Consider the following 13,970-nt stretch of genomic DNA (forward strand, 5'->3'; position numbering starts at 1 on the left):
TACCATTCGTACAGCTGCTTACCTTGCTTATGAAAGATCACTTGACACAGCTATATTTCTCCTTTTGAATGAGTTATTATACCTTTATATTTCCTTCTTCCTATGTACCTATTGAGACAAAAGATCGAAATTAGACAAAGCAAGTGGGAAAAGTAAGAAACACAGATCACAGCTGTAACTTCTTCCCTTTTTCAAGACTAAGGTAAGGAATACAGTGTGTGGCTCTCGCCTTAAGTGAAATCAAGTCCAAAAGCAGGTTGATGCAGAAGCAAGCATCAACTTATGCAGTTAAACAAACACTTGTTATCTCATTTTTGACATCCCTGTGTCATGTTGCCCCTGTTGCTTCCACTATTACTTGTGTTGTTTTATCTTATGTTTCTCTTTTCCGACTGAAACTGTAATTCTGTTCCTTGGGGTGTCTGAGAGAAGCACAACCATCTGCGGTTCGACGGTTTTGCCTGAATCATCAGTGCACCGCGGTTAAATTTCAACTACCTCAAAAGCACGGAGTTTTAAAGTGCAACTTTGCATAAACTGTTCAGAGGAATCTGGCCAGAATTGTGTTAAAAGCAAGAGCACAGCTGTATTCAGAGTGAGTGGACTAAATCAGGAACAGGACACGACACTGTCTGCGATGTCAGTCGCATGTGAACACAAAGCAGCAATTTCAAAGGAGTGATGAACAGAAACATTTGCAAAGCTGCAAGAGGAACTGAACTTCAACTCTGTACACACTGCTATGTTATTTAACACTTCATTGAATGAGACAGGAGTTTTATTTTGGACAGTAGACTTTATTAGAAATTTTCTCCTCGTTCATCAGTAAATTCACATTAAAATATGCTGAAGGCAGCTCAGTCTAAACATTTGACATCCTGCCATAACAACAACTTCCAGTTTAAAAACTAGATAACTGATCAGGCAGATAACTTGAAACGTGTAAGAAATGCAAATAGAAAGCAGCATCTTAAAAAATGGGATGAGCCTGAAAAATTAATACATTTCAGGTGGAGTTGGGGGAAAAAAAAACCAAAATCAGTCACCCCAAGATGGGAAACAGATGAGAACTCCACAGACTCTAAACAGATAAATAAACATTATAACCACACATACATTAAAAAGAGAACCAAGTACTTAGAGTTCATACCACATAAAAATTATAAATTTGTTCAAATAAAAAAGTGACAAGCTTTCTAAAATATGAATATCCTAAATTCTTGGGAAAGAAACTTTGTTATAAACTGCAGAACTTGGGAGGGACTAGATTTGGTCTTGAAAACAATGGATTGCATCTCACTGTTACCATGTCCAAAAATGGATCTTTCTGACACATATACCAGTTTTTTAACTCTTGTGTTTTTAGATCGCATACTTTTCTTCTAGACAATAATCTGGTTTTTTTAAATATTAGAACTTTTAGATATCATAGGCCTGATTATGTTGAGTGCTGAACACCCAAAGCTCTCAACAACTCTGGACACCAAAGGCAAGATTTAAATATTTTTCAAAAGTTACTGTCAAGATTTTTCCTTTTCATCTATTGGGGTGAGGTGTAGCAGAGAAAAAGAAAAAAAAAATAATATCACATTATTGAAGAAAGCTCTGTCCTGCATGACAGTAGATCTTGCAGGTCAGATTTTCTATTGGTATTTACCAGAGGCAACAAAGATAAACCAATATGTGAGAGATGAGATGAGATTAACGGCCTTCAGAACTGTAAACACAACAGGCAACAGATAATACACGAATCTCGATCAAATCAATGTTTTCACATTCTTTAGTAGTCCCCCACAGTGATCTGCTTCCACTGGTTCAGAAAAAAATATATATTAAAAATTAAATAACACTTAAGCGTCCATCACGAAGATTTCTATTTTGCTGTAAACAATTTTCTGCCATTTGCATTGATCTAGTCCAATGTGAGGCCAGAGGGTTCTAGACGACTTATTGGTACTGTAAATAATTTTTCAGAGACAGAGGCAAAGGTAGAACTTCTATGTCATGCAGGCGGTCTCTGCCAAGAGCGAAACGAATTGATCTTCGGCACAAGTCCATTAAAGGCAGGGGTTCCGCTGAAAAAATAGAAGAAAATAAAGAGTTAATTTTTCAGCAGCTCCATTAACAGGCGATGTTTTATTTATTAACATAGATTCTGTCTTGTATTAAACAGGCATAAAGATAGGAATGGTATTGTGAAAAACTGACAGCCATGAGACAATTAAGATAATCAACAGAAGCAAGACAGAATTCTACGCATTTCACCCATAAGTGACTGCAAAGTTTCAGACTGAGCTTCCTTATCTGAAAGGCTTAAAATAATAAGCCAAACCCCCTTGTCAGGCCTACCAAGTTGCAGCATAAGAAGTTATTACATTTCCAGATTTCTAACAAGACAAAGAGCTTCTACTCTGTTTGTAACACAACGTTTGTCATGTCATGTTAACACGAACTACACTGGCAACTTCTGACCTTTACATACCGGTTCCTTCTGTGTCTTAGGAACTGGAAATGGTACTTAGGGTAACCAAACTTCTCACCAAATACTGCTTTTCCTGCAACACTCTCTTAGTCTCTCTTTCTAGGAAGTTCACAGGAAGCAAGAAACTAAACAAAACACCCTCAAAAATCTAGACGAAATTTAACCTTTTCCTTCATGAATAAATTGGGGGAGGAGGATTCCGCTGACTAGAAGGCAGGGTGTGTGTTCTCATACGTATATACACAAACGTCCCCAAAATATACAAACAACGTCTGTAGATGCTCTTAGTTTAAATTAATAGAGGGAAACTAAGCATCAGTCAGAAACACCTGGCTGATAGCACTTAAGACTGGAGACACAAACACAGTGATCTGCAGCATCTCAAACCATTGCAGCCCCGTATCCCATCCTGGCCGGCGAGACTCACAAAGAATTGCAGGAACATCAAAAAATTTCCATCTGATAGTAGCATGAACGACCTCTGTGACTGCAGAGTCTGCGATGGAAATCTTTTTGCGGCAGGAACTGGAATAAAGCTGTAAAGACTTTAACCAGTTACAGCTATCTTCAACCAGATGGATTTGGTTGCACATGTTGGTTTAAAAGGGTAAGAGCCTAAAAGACCACAGGAAACTTTTCCTCTCTCTGTGATAAAACAGTGGTAGCCTTTAAAACCTCACTAGTACTTCCAAATGGAGAAAAAAAAAAAAGTGATATGCCTCTGTCGTAGTGATAACGTTTTATAAACTTGACAGATTACTTACAAGCGCTGAACCTCGTACAGCATTCAGTGGTTTTATCAAGAGCTCTTTTATGTGCCACATGCAGCATTATACAAACTACGCTAATCTACCAATCCTTTAGCTGATAGTATTTTAAAACCTACCTGGAAAAGAAATCATTACAAAGCACAAAATATCTGATTTAAGGATTGGTTTTATAGGCTATAATTGTCTGCTCTGGTGACACACCACTTACTTAATGGATTTTCCACCATTTATCCCGGCATCACATTTGATTTGTATAGACCACAGTACACTATGGTGTTTCCCAAAAGTGCCTGGGGAAAAAGCTTAGAAAGCATTCTGCTGTATTCTGAAAGACTAAAAAGCTTATTTAACTTTATAACCACTTCAGTGACTTGGATATGGAGCCTACTTCTACTTAAAAATTCCACTTCATCTAAAATTTTGGCTATTAAAAGATTAAAAAATAAGAGCCCTCACATTCCAGTAATAAAGTAACATTTTCTATACATCAGTGATCTCAGTTTTTATTTTTACATACCAGAACTATGAACATTAAATCTTAAGGGATGAAGCTGTAAAATTCATTAACCAGAATTAATAAGTAGGAGCAAAAATAGCTGAGGAGTTCCAGGACACAGAATACAGCACATCTTACAAGTCCTACACCATAAACAACAACTTTCTAAGTATCTTCCCAGAATCTCTAAAGTCCCATTAAGGAGATGTAAAATAAAAACTAAGAGTGTTTAAAGCCATTAACTGACCATGTGGTCTCTTTTTTTTCCTAGACAAAGGAATATGCAAAATGTAGCCATCTGTGCAGCCAAGCACAGAGCTAATCCTAAACTTCAAAACACAATTTAAGGAAAGGTTAAAATATTTTTCAAGCTCGAAATGCTAAATTGATGTCTCCTGTCTCACTTCTACAGGGAATTTTCAAATGCTACAGAAAATGCCCCCAGGTGTTTGCAACAGCTGCTAAATAACACATACTGAAGTGTGGTTTTGCAACTTAAAAATATAACTATATTCTTTTTATTCTCCTTTCTATCCAACAGCAGTTCAAACCTACAACAAAATTGGAATAGGTTTGTCCTACAATACTAAATAAAAGTTATATTTTCTGGGGTGTTGGCTGTTAAGAACTTGAGGAAAAATTGTAGCAACAGCATTTTAAGTAAAAAATTTTTGCGGCTGTGAATAGTCCTAAATGATGTAAAATTAAATTCAGAAGAACAAATAATCTTAGTTTTCAAAATAGTTTATAGTATAAATGTAAAGCTGCTTAAAATTACAGACCAACAATTTCTGGGCAGTCTAACTCAACAGAACCATTATTAAACATTTGGTATGTATCATAGTGCAAGCACCCTCCCATCCATCACATCTCACATTTTTACTACATATTTTACAAAGGAGGACCACTTGGAAAAAAGTGGTTTAACAACCACGAGTAAGTTTCTGAAAACCGTGCGAGTTCCAGCGGCAGGGAAGAGGCAGCAGAAATCCTGTGCAAGGGCTGCGCGGGGCTTTGGTCCAGGGCGGCTGGAGGGCTCAGCTCTGCGCGGGCACATCCCCAGCACCCTGCCCTCCGGCTGAGAACACCGACTCTGCCGGGCGCCCTGGCCAGCTCAACAGGCAGATGCGACTGGTCATTTCAGAGATGCTTTAACATTCCCCAGATGCCAATATCTGGTGTCCAGCCTGGCTGCCAACACGGGTGCCCAGGCTGAGCGCCAAGCCCAGGCTCTGCCGTGCCCCCGTGGCAGCTCCGGTGATTCGCCAGCTGCGAGGCTTTCCATGTGCTGGGGGAGAGAGTTAGGTGATGGTAGCACAGCACAGCAGCGAGGAAACGGGCCGCTGCAAACCGGTCGCTCATCATCTGCTGTAACAGCTGAACTGTCTCTTTCACACACATGCAAACACCAAAGCTCCTTCAGGTTTTCAGGGAAATTCGGGGAGAAATAAAAGTAACACAAGTAACACGGTCCTTTCAGAGAAAAGTTCAACCATCCTGAGAATATATTGCTATTGCACCCTACATAAAACACACATGCAGACTTAATGTATCCAAAACACTCAGTATTTCCAAAATGATATTTCCATTTGAGATCATACAAATAGTGCTGAGAAGAGAATATTGTAATAATGCAAGAGGTGGAAAGATGACTATTCTGAAGCCACACGGTTAGATGTAAGTTTGGCTACTGGAAAACTTTTTCTTTCACAATGTTAAATGTTTGTCTTTGAAAAATATTTAAATTCATGGATATTAACTGATCGTCAGAACATCTCACTACTTAATGTACCTGATATGCATTACAAGCGTTGTCTTTTTAGAATAACCCACAACAGAATGGAACTGGAACATTCAAGCCCTCCAGAAGAATATGAGCCAGCCCCTTTGCTGAAGTTCTGTGAAATCCAGTAATGCTCTTGCCATTAGAAAAAGAAGGAATGAATTGCTGAGCTGGAATGCAAAATTCTAAAGAAAACATGACTCACAAGAATGGTTCTTTGTATTAAATTCCCAACCAGGCTGAGACATTCAAAGCGAGACGCTCCTGGGTGAGGGCACGAGCCCCGCACAGGAAACCAGCGCTTCCTCCCGGCTCCGGCAGAGCTCGGAACGTGCAGCCGCGGCTGGTTGGGTAACACACGTACTGAGCCACGACACCTTCCTCAACGGACTTTAAGGAATCGTCTTCTCCCTTAAACTTTAGTACGAAACCTTGTCACATTACAGAAGGCTATTTTTCAGGAGAAAAAAAAAAAAACACCAACCCACAGTTAAAAAATAATACTGCTTAATTTATGTGTCAGAGTTTAATTTCCACGTCTCCCGATTTTGTACGAGTAGTTTAGAAAGCGGCCCATTAAAAACAAACAAACAAGCCACCACCAGCTACGAAACAGACTGTTGCTTTTTTGCTTCCACTCCTTGTCAGAAAGGGTCCCACGGGTCCCAGTACAGGCGCTGTCGCAAACCCGCCTTTCCCAGCGCTCCAGTTCCACACACAACACCTGAGCAGCCGGGAGCTGGGGTGAGGCCACCAGCAGCCGCTCCTCTTGCACAGAGCTGCATGTCACCAAGCGGAGTACAAAATAGCTTAAATAGCTATTTAACATCAGAGCTAATAGCTTAAAACCAGCTTAAATAGCTATTAATTAAACAAAAATAGCTATTAGTAGCTATTAATAAACACAAAATAGCTGTGTTTATATATCTAGATATGTTCATTCTAACGGTATCACTGATGGATTAAGGACAAAGGCAAAGAAATGTTTATAACCAGAAACAACTATGTGCTTGTTAGCATTTGTCCAATAAATATGTATCTGTGATAGCAATTTGCACATCATTACCAGCTTAAAAGTTCATTTAGTTTTGGCAACCTGTAGTTATTTAACAGTCTGGCACTCCAACAAGACTGCCTCAGCTTTGTAAACAGGCTTTTATAGTTAAGATACTGAAGTCATTTAGCAGCCAATAACACTACATGTTATTAACTGCAATGTTACATAAGGCTCATACAAAAGAGCAGCTTTTAGCACACAACGGCTATTTGCCAAATGACAATACTCATTTATTAAAGAAATTTTTAAAGCTCTAACAGCACATAATGGTCATGGCTTTCACTAATCTACGAAGAACATATTTTTATCACGTTTTATAAAACCAGAGTTCCATCGGGAAAAAAAATCAAAGCAAAGATTAAAGCTGGTTGAAAAGCAAAGGAAGTTTCTGTAAGAATCATCATCACCAATTTTTTTTTTCTAATTATTTTATAGGCACCAAGTTATCTTATATTTTTGGCCTTCAACCTACTAAAAAGCGCTTATATTCAGTGGTTCATGTTACTGCTTCCAACTGCTGTAATGCAGCTTTAAGCTCAGATTTAAAGAAAAAATACAGTTACAAGACAGAGATGCAATTGCACATCATTAAATAAGCGGATGACATCTCCACAGTCAGAACTTTGCTGCGTTGACAACGGTGCCACCAGGAGGGATGAGCCAGCAGCAGCGGAACCTTCCTTGTGGCAGAGGAGCGAGGAGAAGCAGGATCGCTTCAGGAACAGCAGGGAAAGGAACCTCTTGCACGAGTAACACACGCCTGGCGCAGAGAGGGGTCTGGGCAGCCAGGGCAATGCACGATGTCCCTGTTCACGTCCCCGTTGGGCATATGGTTTTCTATACATGTGATGTACTTGGTGGCTATTGCCTGGTTCCCCTCTCTACCCTCCCCTCCTTGCCACCAGTTAGTCAGCATCACACAGGTTCCTGCCCTGCACTTCTTTTCACCACTCAATTTTCATCTCATACTTTGCCCAGACCAGTGATGATGATCACCTTTAGAGGGCTGATGGCCCAAAAGGCCATGGCAAGGGGATCCAATACTGACAGGAGATGATGTTCTTACACTGTTCCTGTTCTGGAGGGACATCCATGACCCAGGCAGGAAGGGAAAGCTCTCCCCAGAACTTGTCACCACTCTGCTACCCAACCCCTGCCTGTTCTGATGGACAATCCTCTGTCCCCCCGCTCAGTGGGGGACACCTGAGCGCCCACCACTCTCCAAACTGCAGCACTCTCTTTTTTAATCCTTTCTCTTGAAATTTCCCTCTTCCTTCAGGTATTAAAACACCTGCTAAGGGGTAACGTCGCCTAAGAGTTTCCATTAGGTTGATTTAAGGTATACAGAAATTGTAACTACCATTTAATTATCACATACAATAAACATACAAATATATGTAAGCCAGGAGTTTTCCTTTCAACCTTTCTGCCAAAGCTTAATTATTGTTTTAACTTTACACAGTACAGGCCAAAGTCTTTCTCCCACATAATAAGGTACATAAGTACACCCCCTGTGACATATTTATGGCTTCCCTGATGCAACTGATGGAAAATTTGAGTCCTGTTCCTTAAATGGCACAATCTAGAGAAAGGAAATTGCAAATAATATATTAAAGAACACAGGCTATGACCAGTCATAAAAAATGCTAATAAATCTCTTAACAGCAATGAAAATTCAGTCAAAGGATAACGAGACAAAAGAAACCACTTATCTATTTTTCCCACAGATGTCTTTAAGCTCAGCAGCCTAGCCCAGCAAACCATACACATGAAGCAATTTAGAACACCACGTTTTAATTAAGGCTCAGGCAATCCAGAGGAATCGCCACTCTCACAAATGCCGCAATTCAAAAGGGGAACACGGTGGTTTCTCAGAAGAGCGTTACCGTTTTTCCTCTGACTCCCACGTTTATCTACCCAAGAGTGCCAGGCTCTGGCAGACTAGTACGTAGCTTAGGCCGGGGCTTTGCCGAAGGCTCAGGCTACAAAGCCCCGACCTTTGCAGGGGATGCTGTTAGGCAGGCACAGCACCCGCCCGCCCTCCTGCAGCCCCTCCGCCATCCCCTCCCACCCAGGCGGCTTCTTCACATGCAGCTGGAAGCCATCACGCTCACTGCTTCAAAAGCAGAGCGGGTAGCAGATGGGGAGATTCTTCGTTATCAGTCAAGGCTGATAAACAGCCGCTGTCTCCAGCAGTTGTCTACTAGGACAAATAAAGCTTTATGCAGCATCACGTCAGCACCTTGGTTTTAGCAGACAGGTTGAGGAAGAAAAACACAAAACCAACAAAAACACCTCTCTGTATCTGAACTGACCCACATCCCACCAAAATTTGATACTTGAAATTAAGTATGTTAAAGGGAAAAAGGAAGGCAGGGAAACTTGGACAGAGGGAAGGACTCAGGGGTGAACCTCCCTCCTCTGATTGTCTTGTGCTGGGGTCGGGGTGGGGGGGATTGTTTTACCAGTACCTTTGTTTTTAACTGTTAAAGGCAGTTAAGCACAGTTTAAAACTTCGATCAGGTATCATTTAGCAGAATTCAGCTGAAAAAGCAGCAATGAACAAGCAGATACTCTGCAGCATCATTCGTTTCCTGTTAATGCTCTCCAGCTGTGCTTTCTTGAGAGGAAAAGAGTTGAAAAGCAGAACAGCATGAAAACAAACCAAAACCAATCCCAAAAGCCAGTGGCCTCCTGTTAGAGGTTTGATAAAGAATCTGTCATTTGAACACAAGTACATATCTCCTTGCAATTCCTTTTTTTGGCATTTCAGTGTTTGCAATCTCCTATGAAGACGACACAAGACTTAGACAACTGGTCCTGACTCATGAGCACCAGAGCACATGCCTAAATCCAAAGAATTCAAGGCAGGCTTAAAATTCATTCCTAAAGGTTTCAATTTAGTAGACTTAAGCATATGCCTAAATGCTTTTTTGAGTCATACTGGTTATAGAACTATTTTCCTTGAAAAGTAATTTGTCTTCTGTACATTTCCAGGCAGGCTGTATATATAGAGTCATATACGTATATATCTATAGAAACCCTCTTTTGAGGGGCTGAATGTGCTCGACAGTTCAGGGCTCTAGATCAAGCCCATTTAATACGTAGAACAGACGCAATAGAAAGTCCAGCCCAGGCCAAAACTTCAAGCACACTTCACTGTAGCAACTTTCCTGAAAACCACCATTTTTCTGAATTACAAGAGCTATTTTAAATGCATACATGCATTATAACAATTCAATTTCCAGTAACAACAAAATCCCCCATATTTGAAAGCATTTTAAAACACTATTTCTCCTATCTACAGGTTACTAAAATGTACTGCTCTAATGATTCAGAATTTGCAAAACAGAGACAGATAATTGTGAGTTTTACCAGCAAACATGTGGCTTTTTAAAAAAGGCTCAAAGCCCTGTAATAAGGCAGGTTTGTTACAGCTCGATAGATTTTCATGCTGCCAGAGAGTGTGAGGGGGAACGGCGGCCACTTCCCTGCTGAAAGAGGAAGCGCACGTACCATTTCATTCCCTGTGTGCATCAGGAAAATGCAAATAGGAAGGATGAGCTGGAAAGATTTGCTTTCTGGTCTTGATTTGTTTGTTCATCTCCTCCTCTCAAATACTTCCACAAAACACCTCTTATCTCTGGTCTTAAACACAGTGTGAAGGTAAATGGAGACATTTATTTCAGTGATGACCTAATCTTCTGTAGTAGAAAACACATAAATACATACTGATAAATACACACTGGTTTAAATTTTTTTTTAAGTGCTTTATGTTAGAAGATGAACCTAAGCTACAACTATTGGCTCCTTAGCCCCTCCCAGCTCAAACCTCTGCAAATTTAACATTTTGGGAACGAGGACTTGGCTTAGATTAATCTCTAATGTACACTTTATAGCTTTTACTCTTAGAAACACATTTATCACCATTAAATTCAGCTTGTCTGCCAGGCCATAAAGAGAGAAGTTAAAATATATCAAGGTGAGAGAAGATTAAAGTTTGGATGAGAATTTCACTGAGTAGATGCACTGGAGTTCAAAGACAATGTTGTTCTGGGGTTATGTACAGATTTATAGGCAAAGTAATAACTGAGGAAGTTGAAGGCAAGTTCAGGTTTCAAGGACAAACCACTGCAGACAATTATTGCAACAGAAGTTCACACACTGCATGCAATATGCAACATGATGACTGAAATATGGTGAAACAGTTTCTTGTGTTTTATCACTTCATGTAATATGCTTCAGAAATGGGCAAATAAACCATCCATGCACAGGTACACACCTAATAACAATCTTTATGGCTGTGAACAAGTCTTTCTTGTTCTAGGGTGAGGGGAATCAGAAAGAGATTTTAGGTTAATCTTTTCCTATCCCTCACTTCACTGGCACACTTCTGCCTTAGTAGTATTACAGCAGATGATGAGATTTCTTGGTGGGAAACCTAACTGTACTGATTAAAATATTCTAAAATTCAAAATCGTTAAGTTTTCACAGCTGTTCTTGCACATTTTTTATTTTGGGTTAAGTTAATCAACTACACTTTTTTTTAGACAGACACAGAGAGAGAGAATGGATGAATGAGAGATGCATGCAAAAAGAGAAAATGTTGGAACTACATGCTGAACCGGGTGGGTACCTGGTTGCCCGACTGCCCCATCTGCCCTTCCCCCACTGGCCTATTTTATCTACCTGTTGTATTTTGTATGACATACTCATTGTGTGGGATGATTAATGCCCTGGCATCTTTTCTTGTACTGTGCCCAGCGTGCTGGAGCCTCACAAGAATTTCTAAATGCTACCATAAGACAATAACACATGCTCATGCAAGATTTCCATTGCTTACAATGGATGTATTCTCAGCTGGAACCTATCACAGTAGTTTTCTGTATGAGTGTTTATTATTATACTAAAGTTATTTACTCTAGTTAGCAATTAAATTGATTCAAAGCATCTTCTGCATCACATTGTGCCACACTGCAGCTTTCTCCAAAGTTTCACCATATTGATAGGGCAACAAAACTGATGACTTTCCCACTGAAATTAATACAAATTGTGCTGAGCTGTTTAAGACAATAAATACTTGACTAGATTCCTCATATCATTGTTAGATGACATTTTCTCAACTGCTTCAATTTCAATTACCCGGAGGCTGCAACATATGCAGATTTCCTCAAACCAAGCAAAAAATGGCAGCAGCATGTCATTTAAATTTTAATGCAATTGTATACAAGCTAATGATCTCTAGGGGAGATCCACAAACAACAAACATGACTCATCACTTTGTAACTCTAGTTTTGATATTAATAGAATTACACTAGAATAAATCTGCAGCAATGCAGTTGCAAATAGGCTCAATATAATGCATTTAATCTCATTAGTTTAGTATCATTTATATTTTCAATTTCTTGAAGGTGGTTTTTTTCTTAAGTACTGTAATATTTATCAGCAGAAAATGGGTACTGGAGACAATCGGAATTATTTTCATACTGAATTTCAGTTTCGTCATCATTCCTGGTATGCAAACATAGCAGATGCTCTCTGAAGACATTTCTAAAGCATTAATTTCAACACGAATGCACCCTTATGCCACAGGCAGAACACACGAGGCTGCCTTTACTCACCATTGTTCGGCTCTTCTCTTCACAGGCTCTTGTTACCATCTTTCAACTCTGGCAAAGCTCTGTCTGAAATTCCACACTGCTATGCCAGTGCCTACAACTGGCACTCGTGGCACGTTATCTCACAAATGGTCTGGTCATTTTGTGAGACATAAAGTGTAGAAAGATGATTTCCATGTTATGCATTCCTAGAGCCATTGCGTGTGATGTGTGATCGTACCCCGAGCCTCTGAAGCACCAGCATAAAACCCACCGACGGGAAGGTGGGTGGGCCAGGGAGAGTGGTTTGCCACCAAAAGTGACTTCTCCTGTTCCTGAGCGTGTGAGTGGGAACCAGCATGACAACAAACATTAAAACTCTCAAATAAAGTTCTGGAATTTCACATGGGATTACTAGAATCTAGTGGCTAACTCGAGTTTTGCTTACATTGACGTTCTTCACCTGCAGCACAGCATCACTGGGCAAAACCTTTCCGTGCTTGGTCCTGCTGGATACCCGGACGGCAGGAGCCCTCCCTGAGCTGTCTTCTCTGGCCTGAATGGCTGAAGTGGGAGGTGGCAGTTGTGGTGGGACGTGGTGCCATGTGCCATCCATCATCCTACTCCTCACCACACCGCTTAAAACACTTGGAGAACTAGGTCTGCAGCAGCACACCACTCATGGCTTCTGCCCTTCCTCCTCAAGCTCACCAGACCCGGCTCACACATTTTCTCTGCACCTCCCAAACCACACATGATGACTCTTTCCCTCGATGGCACTCGCTGTTACGATGGATTCAGACACAAAGGGGAGGACAGCAAGAAGTGACCGGGGGGGTTTTACCCCAGCCCTCTCCTCCTTGCACACCTCCCAGCCTCACGCTTGGTCCTTCTGTCCTCATGCTTCACGTTGTCCACTCGCAGGTGTGCGACCACCATCTGCATGGGACATCAGTGATGTGAAACAAGATGAGGAGAACACCAAGGACAGCTGAACCACCAAGCAGCGTGGCTGTGCTCTGGGAGGAACTATAAAACACCACGAAGGGTCTGGGTTTATTGCTTCTTACTGATTCATTATCAAATATGTTTTGTCCATAAACAGCCTTTTCCTGCTCCCCACCCCCAGCTGCCAGCTGGCTCATGCAGTTGCACAGGTGTAAATGAAAGCATCATTTGGCCTGCAAAAAAGCTATTATGAACAAAGATTTATCTAGATTTTCAAATCCCAAAGTCAATCTGTAAGGCTGGCAATTAAAAAATTGCCTCTGGGAACAAAGCAAAGCTGAGCAATTCACCCACCCCTTTAACGTACTTACACGCCTTATTTCCGTAGGAAAGGGAATCCCATCAACCCACCAATACAGCTGACTTCAAATAAACTAGAATGAAACAAACTCAATATGCACTAAAACCCCTATAACAATTTCTATGTGTTTATGTTTTCAGATTCCTGAGGAGATTCAGGTAGTAGCTTGAGGCATTCAGCACACTATGTAAGTGTGTGTATATACACGTATATTTATAAAACACATACACACACAGGCACAAGAACATAAAAAGGTATGAATATGAGGGAAACATGTGAACCACCTTCTCCTTACACACATACTTTACCTATTTAGTTTAGTGGTAGTAACGCACCATGGAGTTTAGTGATACAAAACAGTTATTACTATTTGATTTTAGATTTCAACAAAGGGAAATAGACAAAAAAGATGAAGCTATGGGATGGAATTAATATTATTTTACTTATATTAAGAAAAATACTCTCTTTCATAGCAC

The 13,970-nt window shown here is 40.5% G+C and overlaps 1 protein-coding gene across 1 annotated transcript in view; it reads right to left on the reverse strand.

The window, feature by feature from the left end:
* Positions 1-795: 795 nt before the first annotated feature.
* The window catches only part of SPSB4 (splA/ryanodine receptor domain and SOCS box containing 4), an 86,749-nt gene continuing 73,574 nt past the window's right edge, over positions 796-13,970 (reverse strand). Inside the window, exon 3 of the mRNA XM_065640215.1 lies at positions 796-2,075. Within this exon, the coding sequence (XP_065496287.1) occupies positions 1,948-2,075 (128 nt within the window). The 3' untranslated portion in view covers positions 796-1,947. The remainder of the gene's footprint in view (positions 2,076-13,970) is intronic.

This window comes from Caloenas nicobarica, chromosome 8, assembly GCF_036013445.1.
Source record: "Caloenas nicobarica isolate bCalNic1 chromosome 8, bCalNic1.hap1, whole genome shotgun sequence".
In the NCBI taxonomy this organism is placed as follows: Eukaryota; Metazoa; Chordata; class Aves; order Columbiformes; family Columbidae; genus Caloenas; species Caloenas nicobarica.